At 43.1% G+C, this 23,959-nt stretch overlaps 1 protein-coding gene across 1 annotated transcript in view; it reads left to right on the top strand.

The window, feature by feature from the left end:
• Positions 1–3,251: 3,251 nt before the first annotated feature.
• MLLT3 (MLLT3 super elongation complex subunit) overlaps positions 3,252–23,959 on the top strand; it is a gene marked incomplete at both ends in the record, with an annotated part of 131,601 nt that continues 110,893 nt past the window's right edge. Inside the window, 2 exons of the mRNA XM_082335408.1 lie at positions 3,252–3,479; positions 3,799–3,979. Coding sequence (XP_082191534.1) covers positions 3,252–3,479; positions 3,799–3,979 — 409 coding nt within the window. The remainder of the gene's footprint in view (positions 3,480–3,798; positions 3,980–23,959) is intronic.

Here is a 23,959-nt window from a genome sequence, read left to right as displayed (position 1 = left end):
TAGAGATACTATAAAAGGATTTACTTTCTAGCTAGCAAGATGTATTGAAGACAGGAGTTCATGTAGAATAGCATTTTGAACTGCAGGGATTTCAATATACATTTCCTTAATAAAATAATGCCCGCACCTGAATATTTCAGGGCAGCATTCTGCACTCCTCGTCTTAAAGTTGTGGGTACAACACACAGTAAAAAAAGACTCTTAGGGTCAATACTGTAGTCAGTGAGTATGGAAATAATTCCATAGACCTGTTTCAGTAATGAATCTGTATCATAGAGCATTTTTCCGCTTTCTGCATAATTGCTGTCAGTAAGATAATATGTTCAACGCATTCAAAATATCTATGAAACTACATATGTATGAGCTCAAATAGCCACTGAGATATATAATTTTAGCTGTCTATGTTTAAAAATCATATGATCTTTATGGACTAAATTAAGGTTTTCCTATTAGTAATTTAAGTACATTGGTCTAATTTTTAAAGGCAATAATAAGAAAGCAGAAATATGCATTGTAATTGTCATAAAATATCTGTCTCTGCCACACTAAGAATGGAGCGGTAGCACTGTTTTGATAGCAGAGAAGCACACCTTCCATTTCTTCACTGTGAATTTTATGCTCAGATTGACAGTGTAACATGAAGTTGGAATGTCGGTGATGGGGTGGAAGAAAAGAAAGAGGGGTGGTTTGGTAATGATTTAAATAATCATGCCCAGTTACTACTGTAAAATCATCAGTGCTTCAAATTTATTGTTGGAGTAAGAATCAAACAGTATTTCCAGGAATTGCATTACTTGATAATGAAAGGTCACATATGGTTTAAAATCAAATATGTGCCAGTAATGAAAGGCAAAATACTTCTAGTGTATATATTATTGCTGTTATTGGGAATGTGTTACACACTCAACTCTGCACTAATGTGGAAGAGTACATTGTGATTAAGCACCAAAAAATGAGTGTCTTCTGAACAGCAAAACTCCTCACTGACTCAAAAATGCTTGAGTCTGATTTCCAATGAAACCAAAGGGATCTAGACAGCCAAATGCTCTCGACGATCTGTTCTCAGTCCTTAGAAGTCCCTTAAGTGACTGAACACTTGAGAAGAGCAGCTCAGCCACAGCAAAAATGGAATCTTTCTAGGAGAAATGCCAGGGATCCTCAGCCTGCAGATGCTTTCAGATGGGCCCTGACACCTGGAAGCCTACTGCGTTAGTGCGGTAGCAGTCCAGCCTTGCTGTCCTTGCGCTAGTAAACAGCATCGGTATCTTTTTTTAATTTATCTTGCACATATGAAGTTTTAAAGTTACCAGAATCAGCTTTGATGGGTTGATGGACTCAGCAGTTGTTCTTATGCATGCTGGCTTGCTGGCTAGCCCAATGCAATATTAGTAGAAGATATGTGACCTACTAGATCTGCACATTGCAACTTTAAAACATGGATATTCATATACTTGAGGGGTTAATGTTAATAAATTTCAAGTCACATTGTAACTTGTGGCATTTTTACAATTTGTATTCATCCTTTTGAGTTATTAGTACTGATTTTATTAATGAAGGCTTACAACATCCGTAAGAAAAATTAAATACAGCTCAGTAGTTTTGAGGGAATTATTAAATTATGCTGGAATTTCGATAATGTGCGTTTCTCATTGCGAAGTGAGATGAGGGAAAGCCAGGAGTTTCGGACAGCCGGGGACTTCTGGAGGGGTCAAATGAGGACGTTAGCGCAAGGGCTCCGTGCGCCATCTCTCGGTGAAACGCGGGGCGCCAGGGAGGGGGTTCCCCGCTGCGGACGGGTGCTTCGCCGGGACAGGGCTGCTGCGTTCACTGCCGGATCGTTGAGTTGCAACTGTCATCAGGAACATGGTAAAAAACGTAATTATCGCACAGACAAAACCAGTTTTCAGGGTGGCAAAAGTCACTATAGACACTTTGGGGCAATTTTATGGCTGTCGGAAAATACTCATCTGACGAGCGTCGGCACTGTGATGGAGACGTTCCCAGTAAATCGCTGCCCGCTCCTCGCTGGCGTGTTCCCCTGGCGTCAATCAGCGTGCTGTCTCGCCTAGTACCGACGGGGTATGGAAATCGCTGAGGTAGTAACTTGTTTTAAAAGCGTCCCGGCCCGTTAACGGTAGCAGTAGCAGTTAGCGCTACAAATACGCGTTAAATACTGCCGAGTGTCACTTCCTGCCCGCTGCCCATCATCGCCTGCCGTACCTGTGCCACCGGGGCGTTCCCGGCCTCTCCTCCCCGCTTTGTTTGTGCAAGAGGATTTATGGGGGCCTTTCCCGAAACGTCTGTTTGTGACGGTACGCGGGGGAGAGGCTGAGGCTCGGGCAGGAAGGTCCTTCTTTCAGTGCACCTCTGGCACAGGGACTCCTTTCACTTCATTTTGGCCGGAGACCTCTCACGGGCTGAGGCCGGCAGCGGAAGGCGACGGGCGGGCGGTCTCAGCGTGCTGCCGTTGCCCAGCTGTGAGGCGTCACTGGCTCTCGCCGTTGGTAACGGCGGATCCAAACCACCGCCCTCCGCGCCGTCGCTGACACCTGGGGATCCCGCCCGCCAGCTCATCCGCCTCCGGGCGGCGGCCGCTGGCGTGAGGAGAGGCGGGGAGCGGCGGGAGGCAGCCCTCCCCCGCCCCCCCCGCTGCGCGCCGCTCGCTCGCGCTCCCCTCGCTCGGCCCGGGCTGGGGAGAAGACCGCCGCCCCCTCTCCCTTTTGTCCGTAGCTGTTCCAGTTCAGTTCCCCTCCCCGCTCCGGCTAGCCGCCGCCGCCGCCGCCGCCGCCCCGCTTGGGATGTGGCGCTGCCCAGGCACGGTCCCGTCCCGTTCCCCCCCCCAACCTGTTACTTTAAGGGCCGGCGGGGCGGGGCGGGGCGGGGCCGGCCGGAGGGGCTCGCGGCCGCGCCGCCGCGCGCCATTGGCTGAGCGCACCGCCCCAGCGCCCGCCCCCCTTCCGCCGCACACTGTTATGCCTGCGCCCCGGTGTTAGGCCGGCGGCGCGCATGCGCGGCGGGCGCTCCTCCAGCCGGCGGGGCCGGGGCGAGCGCTGAGGTCGGGGCCGCCGCCGTCTCGGTGCGGTGCGAGGGCGGGGAGGGGGCAGGCAGCGGGAGCAGCGAGAGCAGCGAGGTGGAGGATGCCCGCCGCTCCTCTGCGCGCCCGCCGTCGCCTTCACGTCTTCATGAATTAGCGCAGCGGGGTGGGGGCGGGGGACGGGAGCGAGCGCCCCAGCGGAACCGGCGCCCCAGGCATGGCCAGCTCGGTGAGTACCGCGCACCCGCCGCCGGGTGCTCGCCGCCGGGAAGGGGTCGGCGTGGCGGGGAATCGCGCTTTGCCTGCGGCTTTCCCTGCCTCCCGCCGCTCCTGGCAGCGGCACGGAGCGCGCAGGCACCCGGAGGGAGGCGACGGGTGTCGCCCCAGCCGTGTGCCTGCGGCCGCGCTGGGGGCACCGAGCGCGGAGGCGCCGGGCGGGGGGACGGTGCGTCCCTGACAGCGGCCCCCGGCTGCCCGCGCCCGCAGGAGAGCACCGCCGGCCGCGCCTCCCCGCGTCCCGCCGGTGGCGGCGAGAGCTCTTTCACGCCCTTGCCGGCGGGGCCGGCTTTTTGTTGCGGGGTTGCGGTGGTGCCGTCCTATTTTTGTTCCTCCGGCTGGGTTTATGGCACCGTTTTGTCCGTGTGTCGTGTCCCCCCCCCCCCCCCCCCCCCCCCGCCTGCGATGGGGCCGGTTCCCCCTCGGCCGCCCGCCCAGCCCCGCTTCCCCGGGCGCTCACCGGCTGCTCCCCGCCTCTTCCCCCGCAGTGCGCCGTCCAGGTGAAGCTGGAGCTGGGGCACCGAGCCCAGGTCAGGAAGAAACCCACCGTGGAGGGCTTCACCCACGACTGGATGGTGTTTGTCAGAGGGCCCGAGCACAGCAACATCCAGCACTTCGTGGAAAAAGTTGTCTTTCACCTGCACGAGAGCTTCCCCAGGCCGAAAAGAGGTGGGTAGGGCCGGCGGCCTCCGCGGCGCCCGGCGGCCCGTAGCGGGGTCTCCCCGCAGGCGAGCGCTTCCCAGCCGGCTCGGGGCGGGTGCAGCTGACGGGCCTGTACCGGTCGCCGTGGAGAACAAAAGCGGCCGTCAGTGCGGTGGTGGGCTGCCGGTGGCCCTTCTCCCGCCTGCCGTGGGGCTGCCCGGCGGCGAGGGGGGCTCCCTTCTGCCCCTTCACGCCCGTTGCTGCCGCGGGGATCTCCGCTCGCGGCTGCCCGCCGCCCCGGCCGTGGGTCCGGGTCCCGGCGCCTGCCGGTCTCGCTTGCCGGTGGCGCGGGGCTGGCTTCTGTCTCGGGGCCGGTCTGCACCGGGGTTCTGTGCCCACGTGTTGCTTGCTTCTGGCTGGTGCTGCTTTCTCCCGGTATCCTGCGTGTCTGGCTGGGACGGGGGTATCTGGAAGTGTGTTCCTGCGCCGATTTTGGTAGTTGTGTTTGGACTCCCGCAACGCTTTGCATTCTGCTTAGTTCCCTAGTTCATTGTCAGGGCTTCAGCCTTTCCCAAGTACATAAAAAACTTCTCGGAAGGTGCATATGTACCCACATAAGCTGGGCTGGGAGAGGTACAAGGAGAAATTCTTTTCAGACCTGATTCCTGAGCCCTTACTGTCCTGATTATTGTACTTGGATTAGCAGAGGTAGCAGTACAAGTAAAAGAAGTAGGCAGGTTTATTTATCTATGCAGACACAGTGGTTAGTAGTTATCTTTCATTTGATCTGTAATCTTTATCTGCATCTAGAACTCCTGCAGTTCCTTAGAACAACATCATCGTAAATCCTCTCTGCTTAGAGCTAGGTGGGGAAAAATTGAATGTTCAGGGAGCAAAAAACAGGAAAATTTTCAAGGTTGACATAAAAAAACAACTTTTTTTTTTTAATGGTAAGGTAAAACCATATTTTCATATAGTGTTTCTCAGTTTGAAGATACCAAGCTGTGACTTTTTTACATCAATTATTGTGTTTCTTCTAGAATATTTTCCCTCCCTTAAGCAATGGAGTGTAAGAGTTACAGTATTTCAACTGCTGAGATTATCTTCTAAAGTATAAGGAATTAATTCACTTTTATTATCATAGAGTAGGTAAATTTTTAAGTCGACTGTAAACCAGTGCAGTGCTGCACAAACAGTTTTCAGTGGTTTGTATGTAATACTGCAGGATTTCTGATTAATTCAATTGCCTAGATTGCGCTGTGGAGTCTTCCTGCTGTTTTCTTTTATTTCTTGTAGAGAAAAACATGACTTTAAGTCAATCTAAATAGTTCAGCAGAGAAACTCCTGAGAACAGTCTAAATAGGTGAGATAGCATTATCTGTATTCAGTGAATTAGATGATGTGGTAGAAAGTGCATTTAATACTCTGAAGCTCTGCCTGCATAGGGGGTGTTTGTGATGCTCTCTGCTTTTATTATCCATGCTTTATTTATTTATTTACTTACTTACTTGTTGTTGTCTGGCCTTGGGGAATGTGACTCTGCAGCCCAGGCTTGGGGGTTGGTTGCTAGGTGTGATGTGGAGCTTGCTAATAAGAATATATTTTAGGACTTTTGCAAGTGAAAGATGCATAGTTTGCCCCTGGGAGCGCTTTGTGAGTCCAGCTGCTGAGTTTAGTTCTGCAGTCATTTAAGCCATTGTTTCAAAGTGTTTATTTTTGGGGTTTTTTTGTATGCATTATTTTCATGATGTGGCAACTGCTGGGAAAGATGCCAGCTTATATAGCCCGGGGGGGTAGGACGACTTGTCATACTATGATGATTGCACATGACTTGGATTGTAGGAGAACACTGCAGCCGCTCCCATCCAGCAGAACTTAAGCTCAGATGGTGAGCACTCCGTCCACTTCTGGGCTTTGCTTATCCTCCTAAAACTATAATGAGCAAAAAATAGGTGCTGAAGAAATTTCAGGTCCCTGAAATCAGAGCGGGAAAGATGAGCATTGTGCTGCCAAGAGTGATCCGTGTATGAATTACCTAAGAGGTTTTCTACTGTTCAAGGGTCTTTAAAAGAGCGGTGGTGATGTGTGCCTTGTAAATGGGAGCGTTTTGTTTGTCTTTTTAATTTACAAATACAGTTAAAATTTTTGACAAAAATATTCTATGTTTTCTTGGCTTTGTAAATCAGTGCTGTTAGTTTTGTTTGACCTCAGGTGGCCTTCAGGGTGGTATCTTGTGTTGCATATTTAATGGGAATGATATGCTTGCTTGTACTGTTAGTCAAACTACCTGGTTTCCGTCACTTTCTCTGAAGTTATATACTTTATTATTTTAGTGTAAGATAACTTACCACTTGGAGATACTTGGTAAGTTCTCAAATTAATCCTGAACCATGGGTTTAGCAAGCTGAAGTAGGTGTACAATTAATCAAAAGCAAGTATACTGACTAGGCATAATAACACTTAGCTCTCTGGTACATGATCTTTTTCTCTCTGGATTCATGCTGTGAATGGCTGGTCTAACATGTATGCTTGCTAGGAAAAGTTTTAATTTATTAAGTCTATCTGTAGAGCTCACAGATCAATTTGAAAATAATAAATGAGCAGGCTATCATAGGTGTTATTAGCTCATAATGTGTTTCTGTTGCTAGATCACTTTTTATTAGGGGCGTAGTCATTTCAAACATCAAGGGAGGCAAGGGAGATGAATTATTTCCGGTGCACTTGCTTTGCATGTTTGTGAGAATAGCTGGATAAACTGTCAGTTTGCCAGCTACAACTCTGGGTTTGCTTCTCTCTTCTGGCTATACTAGGGATTTTCGAAATACTAGAGATCGGTGGTGAGTTTGCAAAGGTGTGTCCAAGTGTTTATTCTACTAATAGCTGCTGCAGAGCAAGCAGGGTCCTGTACTCTGAAGTTGTGTCAGGTTTAAGGTGGAAACATAGCTAGAAACAGTATTCAGTTGTTGCAGTGTAGAGCAGGTTGGTTTGTGTGTATAGATAGGATGGGAAGGTGATGGTGACTAGCTTATCTACACTGTGTTCCCTGTTTCAGTGACCTAATAAAACAGTCTCCTTCCTCTTTACCTGTGTCTAACCTTAAAAACTTGAGCTGGGCAGCAGTTTTATTGTTTTCAGTTTGCCTTATGGTAACTGAGGGCTTCAGTTTATCCTTGCACAGTGGAGCACGCAGGCATTCGCAGTGACTGGCTCCCCATAATTCCTCCCATTTAATGACCTGCTCCTGCCGTCTTACTTCCATGAGTAGTTTCACAGGGGGTGGCTACAGGACTGCTTGTCAGGTTAAAGAAAGTAGACTCATGCCCAGACTCAGTTTTGAGTAGAGTTTGCAAGACAAAAGCTCTCTAAAATCATCATGCAGTCACAAATACCAGTTTTCAAATCTTGTCTATTTCGTGATGCTGATGTAAATTGGTGAAGAGAAGACAGGGAGAATTTCTAAGATTCTAGCTTTATTGCAAAGCATGTGTTTCTTACCTTTCATTATTCGTGGGAAGAAAATAGTGCTGTGTGTAGAAGTGCAGTATTTTAAAGCATGTCTGTGGAACAAGATTTGTCACCAGGTTATGGTTAGTTTTGATCCGCTGCGATAACTGCCTTCAAAAGAGGAGCTGTTGCTCTTGTCTCAGTACTTCTTTGGATGCTAAGCAATGTAGAAATACTTTCTTCTTCTTCTTACCTAATGAATGTTAATGCTCTGCAACGGCAATCTGACTTACTAAACAGTTTAGAAATATTTTGGCCTGAGTGCTTAAGTTTCTATTAATCAGTAGTGCATTTTGACAAACTAAATTTTTGTTATAAAAAAGAAGCGGGCTGATATTTCTGTGCTAATAGCGTAGTCAATATGAAAATGGTGATTTGGACACATGAATGTTGTAATTTAAAAAGTGGGAGGTGTTGCTTTCCTCTGCAGAGCTGAGGGGAGCAATGCTTACTGCGTCTCATAGTTTAAGAAGTTTTACAATGACATGGCAAAGTGATGGAAGTGGAGCTGCTTGTTTATTCTGCTATAGGATGGACCAAACTGTAACATTCTTCTAGAAAGTCCGCATTTCCAGTATTTGGTTGTTTTCATTAAGGTTGTCTGTTAGTGCAGAATGAGACTTTAGTGGACCATAACATTTTGAAATAGGCTTAGCTACTGTAAAAGGAGCCATTGATTTTTTCCTGCTAAACAAATTCTTTCTCTTCTCGTACGAAAGCTTTTCCAGTTTTGTTCCTGCAATTCAACTAGGCAATTCTTCTGAATAGTCTTCCTTAGAAAAGTTACAAAATCTCCTCTTCTGAATCCATTGTGTTAGTAGGAGTCCAGTAAGGAGGAAGAAACTCTAAAAGATGCAATCCCTATTATCACTGGCATTTTTTTAATTGTTTATTTGTTCTTTAAGATAACTTTGTCCCAGAAGCTGTGGTATTTTGGGCCATGGCAAGGTAAGAATCTTTTGGCATGGGAAGTGTAGGGTGAAGGTCAGCGTCGGTGTGGGATGTGCCCTCTGTGGTGGAAGGGGCTGCCCTGTGAGCCCGCACAAACCCATGAGCTGACTTCAGTTCTGACGTGTCATGGTGTGTGGTGACACGTGCGGTGTGAGCGGCACCCAGTTTTGTCTCTTCCACCCTCGGTGCACAGCAGTGTGGTTGCAGAGCGGAGACCGCATTAAGAGCATCCTTCATTTTGCTTGTAAGCTCTTCTTAGGAAAACATATTTGTAGATGAACCTTAATATAGCATGCAGAATTTTATTTACGAAGGGGAAACTTATTTTAGATTTAAAGAAAATAAATCTCATGGCTTTTTTTGTGCACCGTACACTACTGTGGTGGGTTGAAATCCTGGGAAAACGGGCAAAGAAGGGGGGGTGGGGGTGCTAGGAGTTGTAGTCTTCATAGTCCTCCTCTTTGGGGGTGGGGGAAAGCCCCCCCAGGAGGTTGTGGTCAGTTCATCACACATTATCTCTGCTGCTCCTTCCTCCTCAGGGGGAGGAGGACTCACACTCTTCCCCGGCTCCAGCGTGGGGTCCCTCCCACAGGAGACAGTCCTCCACGAACTTCTCCAGTATCTGTCCTTCCTATGGGCTGCAGTTCTTCATGAACTGCTCCAGCATGGGTCTCTTCCACAGGGTGCAGTCCTTCAGGAATGGACTGCTCCAGCATGGGTCCCCTGCAGGGTCACAAGTCCTGCCAGCAAACCCGCTCCAGTGTGGGCTCCTCTCCAGGGGGTCACAGGTCCTGCCAGGAGCCTGCTCTAGCGCGGGCTCTCCACAGGGTCATAGGCTGCTTCGGGCGCATCCACCTGCTCCAGCATGGGGTCCTCCACGGGCTGCAGGTGGATATCTGCTCCACCGTGGACCTCCATGGGCTGCAGGGGTACAGCCTGCCTCACCATGGTCTTCACCACAGGCTGTGGAAGAATCTCTGCTCTGGTGCCTGGAGCACCTCCTCCCCCTCCTTCTCCACTGTCCTGGGGGTCTGCAGGGATGTTGCTCTCACACATTCTCACTCCTCTCTCTCGCTGTAATTGCACAGGTTTGGCCTCCCCCGCCCCCCCCCCAATACATTGTCCCAGAGGCACTACCACTGTTGCTGATGGGCTCTGCCTTGGCCAGCAGCAGGTCCGTCTTGGAGCCAGCTGGTATTGGCTCTGTTTGACATGGGGGAAGCTTCTGAAATCTTTTCACAGAAGCCACTCTGTAGAGACTTAACTCTCTACTAATTTTAGTAAATTGAGTCGTGTGAGGATAGGGACCCACAAGCAGATTTCATATGACTTGAGTTTTCCCTTTGTACCAACTTGCGCAGGCAGATGGTCAAGATCAATAAACAGGCAGTCAGTTTTCTGGTGGATATTTTACTAGGATATTTAGCTACACTTGTAAGAACTTAGGTTAATTGTAGATCTGTTTTGTTTGGTTGGGGTTTTTTTCCCCTCTTAAATTTTGCCTAAGCCTAACCCTCTAGGTATGATAGGCACGTGGGAATTTCTTTTTCCATCAGTCCTACAGATACAGGTTTGATACTGCACCTTTCAGGGCAGGTGTTGCTATTTTACTTGCAAAATGGTTGTGTTATTCAGCATGGATTTGCTCATCAGTAGATTTCAGCTGTGGCCAAATGAAACTTCTGATGTGTAGTAAAGAATTTCATTTGTTTAACAGGAAACTCTTGAGACTTAATGTTGGTACTACCTTAATAAGAGGCTGAATAGCTTTGGGAGTACATATGTGTTTTCAACTGCACTTGCTAATTCAGCCCAATGCAAATCACAAGGGCATTTCACAGTTTACTTTTTCAAAGAGAGTGAGAAGAGTTTGAATACAGGGAAGCTATCACGTTTTATCTTTACGTGAGTGCTATCAGTAAATAATTGGTGGTTTTGATGGTAAGATGCTACCTGTATAGGAAAACGTGTTTCTAATAAATAATTTCCCCTTCCTGTATACAAATCTGATGATCCCTTTCCATCAGAAGTGATTTGCTGTCTGCGAAGACTTGCATTGCATTCAAGTGAAATGAAGTTATATGCAGACTGAAGCGTGACAATGGGCTCTTAGACTTGCTGAAGATATGTAGTGACCGTACAGTCTGTAGTACCTCAGTGGGATAAGACATGTGAGTAACAAGGCTGCTACATCCTCTAGGGTCACAAATTTAGTTTTTAAAGTTTGCTTGCACGTTTTTTTGTGTGGTTTATGGGTTCAGTGCGTGTTAGCATTTATTTAAGAAAATGAAAACATCTGGGTTGTTTGCTGTTTATTGTTGTTACTCTGTTTACCTCTGTGCCGTTTTTATCTTTAGAAAAATATATATGTAAGAAATCTTTAAACCACATATTTACTATTACAGGTTAGACAATCTGAACTGCAGGTATAATTAGGTCTGTTAAGATTTTTCAGTGCTGTATTAGTAAGCTGTAAAATCTTGGAAATTTTTTTTTGTTAGTTTTTGTGGTACTGTTCAAGATGTGAAGGCTGTGCTTCTAACAATGCTGTGCACTATGATTATGGTTTTTTGGAGTGTTGGGTTTGGTTGTCTTTTTTTCTTTGTTTTTTAAATTCAGGTTTTTGGGGAGAAATGTTGGAGAGGGTTATTCTGTCCTTTGTTCTGGTAGAATCTGTGGAAAAGACTGACAGCTTGATAGTTGTAACCTGTGAAGCCTGTTGATAGTGCTTGCGATAAGCAGGGAAAGCACAGATTAATTTATAAAGCTTTGATCCAGAATTAAGTCTGTAAGCTGCTGCAGTTTGACTACATTAAGTTTTGTGAGATTATGATAGACGCCTGCACTTCTAAACCAGCAGAGTTTAGTCCATGCGTGATCATTCTGTTTCTTCCCTTCCTGGTAGTGATTGATAAGCATATATGAAAACAAAGGAACAATCAAATTCTAGCACTTCTGTATATTTGCATGAAAACTATGGTTTTTCATCTTGTCACAAAACACTTAGCTTCTAATTGAAAATGTTTGCTTTTTGTATGACTTGGCTTTTTGCTGTGCTTTCTATTAGGTAAAGGGGAGGAAGAACAGACTGGTATTTAAAATATTATGCTTACTTAAATCTCTGGGAATTTATTTTAAAATTAAATGTATTATACTGCCTATTATTAAATGATACAGCTAAAATACTGATTTTTTTGCAATGTAGAATATAATTTAAAAAACTGTACACTGCTGGGTAAAACCTGTTGCTCAGTACCTGTTAAAAAAAATTAAAATTGTTAACTTATTTCTGGGGTGCCACAACATTAGTGGATGAGACTGTTACTACCAGGCAGAGTCAGTTATCAGAGAGTCTATCTCATCACTATCCTTGTGATGGTGCCTCTTCTAGGCAGAGCATCAATGCTTAACTCTCTCCCTTGCTTGCCAGCTACAGGCTGTATCATGCCATTAATCCTGCACTGAGCTCATGCACTGGGTCTGGCTCTTTTGAGGAGTTCGGGTTTGTTTCTTTGAGCTCCCTGGATGAGCCCAGTGGTGCTGGATGAGCTTATTTTAGAATCTGTGGCACCCTATGGTGACAAAGGCCTCAACAGCTGTAACATAAATAAACATAAATCAAACATAAATGTAACATAATGTAACAAATCAAATGATAAATCAAATCTGTTTTTTTTAATTTTTAAAATTTTTTTTTAAAAGCATATGCCTATACAGCAGGATATGTGTATTTTTCATATGGAATCTTGCTCATGAGAGTAAATACCAAGGTAGGTATTGCCATTTTCAGATGGTTATGATGGCAGAAATTATAGTGCAAACTGCATTATTATACATAACAAAAAAAGCAGAGCTGAACAAGAAATTTGAGGTGGATTGGTTTTGCTGATTACTGTTAGGATACTGAGTGGTTTGTAGTAACTGTAAACTTGCTATTTGTGCCTGCTGTTCTAAATCTTGTATAGAAGAACTCTACCCAACTCAGTGAGACACTAATTGTTTTCCTTGTTCTAGACAGAAGTAATGTGAACATAACATATGTCTTGAAACAAGGGTTGACAGACAAAGTATTCCGCATTTGTAGGCTTATAAGGGAAATTGAGGACTTTGGTTTATATGCTTAGAGGGAGACAGTATTTTACTTTTCATGTGCTGACTTTAAAGGGCAAATGATCCAAAAAGGAATAATGCTGAGATTCTGTTGAGACAGAACTACTTCATATTGTGGTCTGGAGGCCAGCAACTGTGGTGTTTTCTATCATGTGTGTGGGAGAAAAAGGGCAGTTCCAAAAATATTTGCTGTTACTCAGAGCAGCCTTTCTGGTAGCAGAGGGCAGAAGTTGTCTTCATGAATTTTGATTGATATGTATTAAGTGGGTAAATAGCTCTTGAATTCCTTTTGTGATTCAGTACAAGGCTCTATAATTAACAGAAAAATATTTGCACATTTCGTCTTAGGTAATGTAAATGCCAAGCAAATATTTTATTGAGCATTTGGTAAAACCATTTACAGAACAGCTGTTTGTAAGTCATCACAGCAGTAACATCGTGCTTTACTGAAAAGCAGGAGAGAGGTGGATCGAACTTGAAATCTTGTGTGCTCTCTGAACATGGAGATGCACAGGTCTGGCATAATATTGAAGGGCAGTTTTTTAACTAGCATACTGCCTGATTATTTTTTTGTGTGTTTTTTTTCTTTGGTGGTGTTGGTTTTTTTTTTTTTTTCCTTTTGCATGTCCAACCTGGGGGCACACCATATTGCTGGACACGCTTGGTGACTCAAAATAATTTAATGTTACTGCAAGGAAACACAAAACTGCATGAAAGAATAAAGTATATTGAAATGCCTACAGGACAGAAATCAGTCTCAAATCTGTTTCTATAAAAAGATCCTAATGAAAATGACTGTTAGAACTGTTCCAAAGTACTTCCTTACCCCTAAACTTATAAAGCTGAAGAGCTTTCACTTTTAAGAGAACATCATGCCCTTGCAATGTTTTTTGAGCCAGTGTTGTGGTGTTTTGCCACTCTGAGAAGGCAAACTTCTACTTGGGGAAATAAGTAGACATTAATAAGCACAGATTTATTCTTTTTAGCCAGATCCAATGCCCAGCCTTTTCCAGCCAATACCCGGTTGCTGTCTTTCATTAGGGGACCACTTAGAAACCGGAGGTACTGCCCAGGGTCCTGCATCTGCGCAGGGTGTGCGCTTGCTTGCCATGGTCTGCGCTCTCCCAGGGCTCAGGGGTTTTGTTTTGCTGACCACCGACCAAGTGTGTGCCACGCTCCAGAGCCCAGCTCCCCTCTGCTGGAGGGAGCGTCCAGCAACCTGCTCTCCACCGGACGGGCCAGCGAGGAGGCAGAGGTGGGTGTCTACTGCCAGTGGATAACCACGTGTGAGATCCATGTTGGAGTTTTTAGGAAATGGGGAGGAAAGCTGTGGAAGGGTTTGGGTGTGTTTAAAGACCGGATGCCAAAATTATTTAGCAAATTGTTCACTAAATTTAGTTGCTGGCCAGAGGATGGAAGTACAGTTGTACTAGTATAGTTAACTGGCCTTGCACAAAACACAAAACAATCCCGAAAGATAAACCTCAGTCATCTCAAAAATAATGAGCCATGGCAAGGAATAAAGAGAGAATCTAATGATGAGAGTAATCTTTAGAAAGTGTATACATATGTTTTGAGAGGGGAAAAAAGACCCCAAAAGGTGTGTTTTGTAACCATAGTGTTTTGCTTAGCCTTTTGTTTAAAATACAGTCTTTAAAGAATTTTGTTCTACGCTACACCGGAGTTGGAAGATAGTATTCTTGTGAATTCCTCTGTAATATGTGAAGGTTCCTTATCTGGTTTGATGCTGCTACTGTTAAGGTTATGCCTTTTAGAGCTGCAAAGGTCTGTTCTCATCTGTGGTATAATTCCTGTACTGTTAAGACTTTACAACTTTCTGACACTCAAGTTGTTCTTTTTTGTCTGGCTGCCACTAATTCATCTAAAGTGGTTTTTAAGTAAGTGTGTGGTTTCTGTAAGTATTGTAAATGCTCCCATTTGTATCTAGCAAATATTCCAGAACAGAAAGTCCACAACTTTTTAAATTTGGTGAGGCTTTTTTTGCCTCTTTCAGTTGAGCCAGGTTTTAGCCCTGTTCTGCAGAATATTGCTGTGATGTCTTCTCAGCAAAAAGTATTTTGCCTGTAACACATAATCTACTCAGTAATTCATTACAGTCAGGTTAGTGGAAGCAGCAGTATAGTAATACAATTGCACATCCTTATCTGAAGAATAAGGATGCTTTAGGAAGTTTGACTTCTCAGAGTAGAAATAATTTTTTTTTTTTTTGAGATCGGTCTTAGTGTCAGAACCAGTGCACTCCCTTGCTTAATAAAAAGGCAACTAGAAGACATAAATGTATTCTCTATCTTGTGGTCTTAGCCTCTTCTGTCTCCTCTATGGGGAGGTAGCAGCCTTTCAACCAGTCTCTGTATTTACCTAGCATTCTTTCTTATAAGGATATTGGCTTCTATTATTCTTTAGCGCTATGCTCTCTATAGTGCTTCCCTAGATATATTATTTTTTTGAATAAAGGAAACTACTTAGAGCTGACTGTTACAAATGCTGTAAGGTGTTTGTATGTGTATTACTGTGAAACAGCTCCATCCAAGTTCTTTGGGTGCCTTTGGCAGTCTTGTGCAAATACACCAAGACCAGCCCTTGAACCTAAGTCAAATAAAGTAGCCCAGCAACAGTAAAACACTTTAGTTTGCTTCTGCAGGCACTGCTGTGCTGTTCTAGCACTGCTCTTCCAGTGGGTGGCTGGACACACTGCGAGTTGCTCTATCCATCCTTAATGCAGTAGAGGTGATAATGAAAAAGGCTGTCCTGTATAGCGGTGCCCTGAAGTAGAACCTGCTTCACTGCTGGTGTGAGTTAGGGGTAACTCCAGGGAAGCAGCAGTGACCTGTGGTCTTCTGTGTGAATCCAGTTACAGCACTTCTGTAGCTCAGACCTAATAGGAGCAAAGACAAAATGATTTTAATGAGAGTGTAAACTTCAGAAACGCACCACAAACAAACATGTATGTGCATGCATGTGCACACACGTGCTTTTTACAAATATTGAGTGTTTCATAGATATGGAACAGTATTTTGTGTGGATTCTAGCTGTCCAGTGTTTTAAGTTGAGATGTATGTTGCACCTGCTGTGTTTGAATGCCTGTGCTTTAGAAAACTGAAAGTATCTGTTGGATGTTGCACTTAATCAAAGGCTGTTCTTAAAATGGTAGTCATCAATTATTTTAGTATTTGCTTCAGGCTTCATTGTTAAATGTTGAGTCATCCAACACTGGGAAGTTTATTTTTCACCTACAAAATTCTTTCCAAACAAACTAAATCTCTCCATTGAGTGCACATGAGAATTAAAGTTAAAATTTGACAAAAATAAGGTCGTCAAATAAACTGAATGATTTTTGTTTTCATTATCCTTTCTATTGCCTGGAAACTAAATAGGAACAAACTGGTTTTTTATGAAGCAGATCTACATTAGGCTACTTCCTTGAATTTTTGATAGAATAAAGGCAGAGTTAAACAACCACTGCAGCTGTTGAAGGTTTTGTAACAAAAGTTTAGTTTTATTAGTCTGCAGGGATATTTCCTTACATTTCTGTCTTAATGCCTGAACGGCAGTTTTACAGGAGTTAGAATACTAACAAACTACTTGTAGATTGACATGTTAAGTGTACAGTCAAAATTATCTATCCATGTTTCAGGTGGAATATTTAAAAGGTTTTGGTTTCTTTTTAGTGTTTATGAGTAGTTTAAATCTGGGAAATTGTCAATTTGTATGTCTAGACGATTGCAAATTTTACATTTTGGTTTTAGTTTCTTCCTTCATGGTCTGTTCTCAAGTCTAGACATCAAGGTGCTGGAGCGTGTCCAGAGGAGGGCAACGAAGCTGGTGAAGGGTCTGGAGCACAAGTCTTATGAGGAGCAACTGAGGGAGCTGGGGTTGTTTAGTCTGGAGAAGAGGAGGCTGAGGGGAGACCTTATTGCTCTCTACAACTACCTGAAAGGAGATTCTAGCGAGGTGGGGGTCGGTCTCTTCTCCCTTGTAACAAGCGATAGGATGAGAGGAAATGGCCTCAAGCTGCGCCAGGGGAGGTTTAGGTTGGACATTAGGAAAAATTTCTTCACCGAAAGGGTGGTCAGGCATTGGAACAGGCTGCCCAGGGAAGTGGTTGAGTCTCCATCCCTGGAGGTATTTAAAAGACGGGTAGACGTGGTGCTTGAGGACATGGTATAGTGGTGGACTTGGCAGTGTTAGGTTAATGGTTGGACTCGATGATCTTAAGGGTCTTTTTCAACCTTAATGATTCTATGATTTCTTGATTAAAATCTAAACTAACCTCTTTTTTTAATGCATTTTTAGTGATGCATTTGGTATGTAAATATTAAGTTAAGCTACACAGCTAGCATGTAGTCTGTAAATGTGTATTGTAGTTTTAGAGGCATCGCAACTTTTTTTTTTTTTTTTTAGTACTTTAACAATAAGTGATTTTGGGATCTAATGCAGTGAATAGATCAGTGTGTTTGCCTTGAGGCTTCAGTCACTTAATCTAAACTCAGAAAATTTCTGGAACATTCTTTATTCGGAAATAAAACTATTCAATAAAAGAAAACTGTCATCTGTATCTTTGTATGAAAAACAATGAAGCAAAATAAGGGTGGTTAAGACTAGCTTGCAGTCAGGCACTGAAGATAAGGCTTATTCCTCCTCTTCCTGCTGCTCTCCGTAGGGGGTTGTCTTCTTTCATACATTTTATGCAGCCTGTTGTACTGTACATTAATCTTATATAACTGGTCTCTGAACCATTTCTATCATCATTTTCACAAAGGCAGTGTGAGGACCCAATGGTTTAACTGCAAATTAGGGATACAGTAAGTACAAAATGCCTTCCAGCCATGGCCAGGTATGGTATTAAAAGGGCTTTTGCAGCTTTTCCTTGCCAAAGTTAAGAATAGTGGACTTCATAATAACTATGCAAAACTCAAAATGATCATGAGAAGCGTGTTTCTTCAAAAGTGCCACAAGAGAATGGGGGAGGGATCAGGAAAAGGCGTGGATTAAAGGTTACTCTTCCTTTTTTTGATTTTCATTTTATTGAGTGATTCTTCCCCTTGCTAGAGATCACCAGGTTGATGCATATTTTTAAAAGGAAGGATTTAAAATGAAATTATGGATTTTTTTTTTTTTAGGATGATGCTAATTTTATGCGGCACCTCTAGAGCTTGTGAATTCATTCCGTGAGGAGAAAAAATATGATGTGGACATGCGCTTCACTTATACAAATTTGTAACTCTAGAATAGAGAGTCCATAATTTTAATTTAATATTGACTCTGTGTGCATGTATATTTGTGTGTGCCTGCTCACAGTAGGAATTATTGGCAAAATTTTTTTTTAGTCTTCCACCAAAAACCAGCAGGCACCCAAAATAAGCAAAGAGTTTAAAGATGGCTTAGATTTTTTGTGTGTCTTTAAACTAATGTGAATTATATTACTCTGATAAATTTTCCTTGACCAACGTGGAAGTTTCTCTCGTGCAAAGAAATATAGTCATCAGTCGTCCATTTGTTCAGTTTCATCTCTCTTAAATTCCAGGTCACTTAAGAGGCAAAAACATTGCTGGGGTTATTTAAAGGGGTTATAGTGTTCTCCCCTTGCCTCTCTTGGAGATGTTTCATGGATATCAGAAACCACGTTGGTACAGCAAGAACTAGCTCCCCCTGCTTACATGAGGGGAGGACCCTTTCATAATATAAATAATAACACAAAGATAAAATACAGCCATATAAATCCTCAGGTTCCTGTGATAGTTGACTTTCAATGTATTTATAATTTGTTACTGGCAATATCAGTACCTTAGAGGGGAAGATAATAGCTTTGCTTCCTCTGCATGCTTAGGCAGCTTCACCATTTCCCTTTACTATTTATGATTACTTCCCACCCCTTTCTTTGCCATCTACACAAGAAGGGGTGAGAGCTGAATACTTAAGCAGGAAAATGTGCTTCCCAACTTGCAATAAGTATTGGGGAATCAGACGCAGGTGTATTATTCTCCCTGCCTCACTTTCTCAAGTTGTCTGTATCTCTGCCTTCTGTGAGGCAGTGTTGATTCCAACTGTTGCTGTATCTTATCTGTTCATGTTTGTTCTACGTTACTTTCCTTTCAAACGTAATACCAGTGCTAAAATTCTAGTGTGTTCACATTTGAACATGTGGGAATTGAAATGGTTATTTTTCCTGTGTGTCTTCTGGAAATCAGATTTTTAGCATTGCCCTAAGATGGCTTTGAAGCCCTACAGGCAAGCTGGGATATCAAAGGGCTACAGGAATTCAGCCATAATTGTTTTATGGCTTGCCAGAAATCAGACCTATTTGTATAGGTAGCATAGAAAATAGCTGTGATGTGACAATTTGGTGCCATTTATATCCACCATAAAAATAATAAAAAAGTTAAAGGGGTATTCTGGAAGCAGGAACTAAGCTGTAAATGCAAATTGCTTCTCCATTTTCTCAAAGGAACAAAAAGGAAACAGGGTTTAGGAAGCTTTTTATTGAAGTAAAGTTAACAAGGACCCTGTCTACTTTAAGGATATTTAATACTGTGCTTGCGCTGTGAAATTGCACGTTTGTTTCTTTAGTACAAAATCACATTGTCCAAAATGTACAGATTAAAAAGGACTTAATTACTAGTAAGCCAGAAGGAAAATACATGTAAACTTATACAGCAGCATAAGTAAGTAGTCCAAGTGACCTCACTTCTGGGAAATGGAAAATAGTTCACTTTTCTGTTGTGACTATAAGTGTGATGCCCTTCCTGTCTTCTGGAGGTCTTACTCCAGATTACTTGTCCATGTACCGTTCATGATTGAACAGTTAAGTGTGCAGACCTGAAACTCTAGTAGGATACTTTCTCAGTTGCTTGGAGAAGCCATCTTGGAAATGTGTTGGCAATCTTACTTGAAAAAACAGGGGTTAGGAAGCACTGGATCCCCACAAGGGAGTTTTTGGGTATTCTGCTGCTTTCCAACATGTTGATAAGCATCTGGTGACAGTAACTTACTTGCATTTGCCTTGCTTTTCAGTTAGCTATGCAGAGTACTCCGAACATGTGGGTATGGCTGTGGGGTTATACCAGTGCCCTGTGTAGGGGAGTGAGGTAGGGAAGTCTTCTCTGAGATACCATTCAGTGGCTTATGGTAATAGCAAGTGCTTGAAGATCATCTTTTCTTAGATAAAAACAGTGTTTAGAGAGATGTGACTTGACATTGGCACAAATATCAGGTAGGAAAACCTGTCACCATGTCTCCTTACATGTCTAAAGAGATGTGGAACTGCAGGTCAGTTGGGAAGGTAACAAAACAAGTTGCTAACTGATGAAAATTCCGGTACTTTACAACTACAGGGGCATCAAGGCATTAGTACTGCTCAAAGTGAGGACTGTTGAGGTGGTTAGCATTTAGCTGGCAGTAGCTCCACTCTGTAAATAAAGCAGAGCATGTTCAAGGTGATGAAAGGAAGAAGTGCTCCAACTTAAAAATGAAAATTCAAAGCCTAGCAGAATGAGTAACCTAGTACACCATGCTGAGCATAAGAGAGGCTAGCAGTTCTGCTCCAGCACTCTTCCTTTTGTTGATCTAGGTGAGCCGGCTGACATCCAAGCTATTTTTTTATAGATTAGACACACCTGATTTCTTTGTCCCTGATCTCTTTCTGATTCTTGAAAGCACTGATGTCTGTTGGAACGTTAATATTGTCTAACAAGCAATGAAACTTCTGTTTGCTGTTGGACTTCACTTTGTGTATGAACAAGGTTTGGCACCTCTAACACTGGCCTGCCCTATGCAAATCTCACAGTATTCCTGTTAACTCTGACTCTGAGAAGGAAGGAGATTTTTATCTCAAGAATTAATGCCATTCTTCCTGCTACCAGTGGCACTCCTGTCACTAAAAAGACTATTTTCTTTATTAACATCTCAGCTATACTTGTCTTTTGGTATCTAAAGATGATTGAACATTTTAATAAGCTGTGCGATTTGTCTTAAATTCATTAGTTCTAGATCTATTGATTTAAAGCTGTTTGCTCTCAATGACTTCTGGGTTGTCTGGTTATACCCTTAGCTGGTTTCCAACTTTCACATTCATCTGTTAAAGATGGAAGAAACACTTTAAGATTTGTAGTTGAGCTTGTCATATAGATTGTTTTTTGGGTTTTTTTGGTTTTTTTTTTTTTTCAATAAGTAAATCCTGCTTTGAAGACATAGCTATTTCTTCTCAGTTCATGATGTTTGTTTGAATGCTGCCTCCTGACTTGAGTTGTCTTTCTAACATCTGTAACTTGGCCTGGCTGGTAAATGTCTTTCTTCTTATAAAGCAGTACTCAAGTTTCAATTCTTGGACTTCTCACTGAGCTAACAATGTCCTTGCTGGGATGGGATTATTCAAAAGTAGCTGGTGAGGATTTGGATTCTATGAACTTTGTATAGCATTGAATGCTTGTCCCATATCCTTTTTGAAAAGCTTTGCCAGAAATGGCAACCATACAGGATCCAAGATGAAGCACAAATAGTTGGTGACTTCTATGCAATGAGATGTGAGCAATTGCAAAACTTACTATATAGCTTGAATTGTAATGTGATTGACATTCAAACTGTGTCTTCAGAGGGTTAGCACTTCAAGTAACGTCGGCAATGCAGTTGATTGTTTGAGCATTGTGTAGCTTAAGTTGTTTTGTTTTGACAATAGGTCTTTCAGTTGTGGGGCAATGAAAGAGTAGAGACTTTGGATGTATCTCAAGAAGGTTTAAAACTTGTCGCACACTAAAGTCAACTGGCATACGAAGGGGGACTCTCCAGCTCTCTGTTTGAACAACATGGCTATAGCCATTTGACTTTCAACAAGTTCCTGGGAATAAATATGTTTGAGATCTTTCTTGGGTCACATCCTGAAATAGAATTAAATAAAAGGTGATGTAGTTCATTGTGATTTGTGGGCACCTCTGACCTGTAGCAAGTCCACTGGAAAAGAGGAGGTGCATCTGCTGTGTATCTTCTTCTCTTGTGGTCTCATGTGGCTGCAGTTTTCCCCTCTTTTCTCTTTACACAAAGAGTGGCCAAGGAACTGTACACAGCATGTGGTAGGTGAAGTGCCCTTGAATTTTCCATTCTGTATTGTCTCCATGCTCAGCTTCTAAAGGAGCCATAATGTGGCATTTCTGTTTATCTTCATCTCTGTGCACTAGTTGAGGCACCCAGAGGAGTTTATTTTCCATTTGCTAGTATGTGTTATCCTGCAGTTGCACACGCAGTGTAGTTCTTGGAGAAGAATCTGAAGTGCATCTGTTCTTATTGTGAGCTCTAAGAGTGCCTGAGAAGCTTTAAATGGTAATGGATCCTCACAAGAGGTCTTGTTTATACCACTCCTTTTAACATGCTGCTGCTATGTCATTATTTCCTGTGTAAAATTTATAGCAAAAAGGAACATGAGCCCTTTTAAACATCTATAAAACAAAATCCCTAGCTGCAGAAAGTGGATTTGCAGCTTGTAGGCTTATCTATTAAGCTGCACTCCTGTATGGTTAATCTTACTGTGCCTTAGTTAAGGCTGTGAAGGTAAGCTCTTCTGGAGTTGCTCAGCACCTTACTTAAATAGTTTGTTCTCCTCTTCTTCTTCCTCAAGGACTGCTGTCCCAGTTGCTACATAACTATTTTTATTCTCAGAGCTCTGGTGAATACAACTAGACTCGTACAGACAACAAACAACTTACTAGATGGCAGTTATGTGGTATGCCTTAATAGATCTGGGTGCAGCCTGCTGCCAGAATGGATGGCTCATCTTTCCTCCTGTCTGCGTGCTGCCACAGTTTTCCATGTGACATTGGTGTGAGCTGGGCCAGCATCCTGGTTCAACAGAAAACAACTTCCAAGCCTCTCCTACCACTTCTGACACTGAACTCTGAGAAGTTCATTTTCTGTTGGATCCCTGGGCTGAACTGACTCAGTCTGAAGCTACAGTGTCATCCAATGCAAGCAGGAGAGGTAGGGATGCATGGCTAAGAGTGGAAGGAGAAGTAAGACTTTCTCCTTTAGTGGCAGCTTGCAGTCACTTAAGATGAGATTTGTGTTAAAACAAAACACATCCTTAAGAGTTCCTCAATACATAAGTATTGCTTTGACACTGCTGCTGATGTATTGTGGTCTTGGCTCTGACACTTGTGCCTTTGTGTAAGAATCTTTAACTAACTATAGACCTGTACTTGCTCTTAGTGAATTTCACTTATTTGTAAGTGCTGCAAACTCTGCAGGATGTTTAGGAGGTACAGGACACCGCAGTATTTTTAAGATCCAAAGGAAATTGCAGAGCTTGGGGGAAAAGTTTGCATTCGATGTGACAAAAGGTTACATACCAACTAGAACCATACAGATCTGTAATAAGAAAGGGATAATGGAATACTTTGCTTTTCACTTAAAAAGAAAGATATCAATATTTTAAAAAGCTTTTTTCTTTGTTTTTTCCAATGATACATTTTGTTTTCCTGGAAGTGGCCTAGGATATTCTGTTTACTCACTGGATAAGGAAGGCCAGTAAAGGGAGCTGTCTGTCTTGTATTTCTAGGATTTGTACGATTCTGAAGAGCAGCGAATTCCCTCTTTTTTGAATGCTCGCAAGGTTACCAATATGGAAGGCATGCAATAGTACTCCAGGGAACTTCACTGCCCAGCTAAGTGAGGGGTTTAAAGAGAAACTGTCTACAGTGGTCATGCCAAAACTAGGCTTACTCCTTCATATATCTGTGATATCCGTGCAACTCTGTTCCTGCTTTTTATGTTCTAAGTACATCCTTGAGTTTTTGCTTTTGTTTCTGTTGGTTTGTTTTTGCATGAGAGCATTCAAACTAATTGGTTACTTGACTGGTAATCTTCAGCCCCCAAATAAATTAATCAGACTACTTCTTGGCTTTGGTATTTGCAGGGGAAGAGAGGAAATTACCTGACAGTGTCTTTTCTTCTACAGTATTTGACCAAAATAAGCAAGCATTTTTATCTCCTGTCTCCAGAGATAAAACTCTCTGATGCCAGGGATGAAGATTACTGCAGTGATACTTTAAGATATGCTGCTTACTCTGAAGCACTGTTTTAAGAGCCTCCATGATGCAGGAGCTGAGCTGTGCCTGCCCGACTCCAAGATTCTCTCTCTCTGCTACTGGCTGACAACTCAGTAGGCGTTTACCACATTTTGGTTGAAGGTGGATGTGTAATTAAAATATGACAGCACTATTGATTTGGTATGTCTGTGATAGATTTAACTGGATGCAAACTGCAAAATAAGAAACTTTCCTTTAAATGTTCATCTCTAAGGATGAACAGGAGAGGCCAGCACTGACTAAGGTTGCTTCTCACGTATTTGACAGTTGTATACCAAAACTACTACTTCAACACTCTACAGAGGAACTGATCCGTACTGAAGCTGAACCAACTGTTTGTTTTCCTACAGGA

The sequence above is a fragment of the Platalea leucorodia genome, assembly GCF_965183815.1.
Source record: "Platalea leucorodia genome assembly, chromosome: Z".
Taxonomy (NCBI): Eukaryota; Metazoa; Chordata; class Aves; order Pelecaniformes; family Threskiornithidae; genus Platalea; species Platalea leucorodia.
This window is presented reverse-complemented; position numbering and strand designations above follow the sequence as displayed.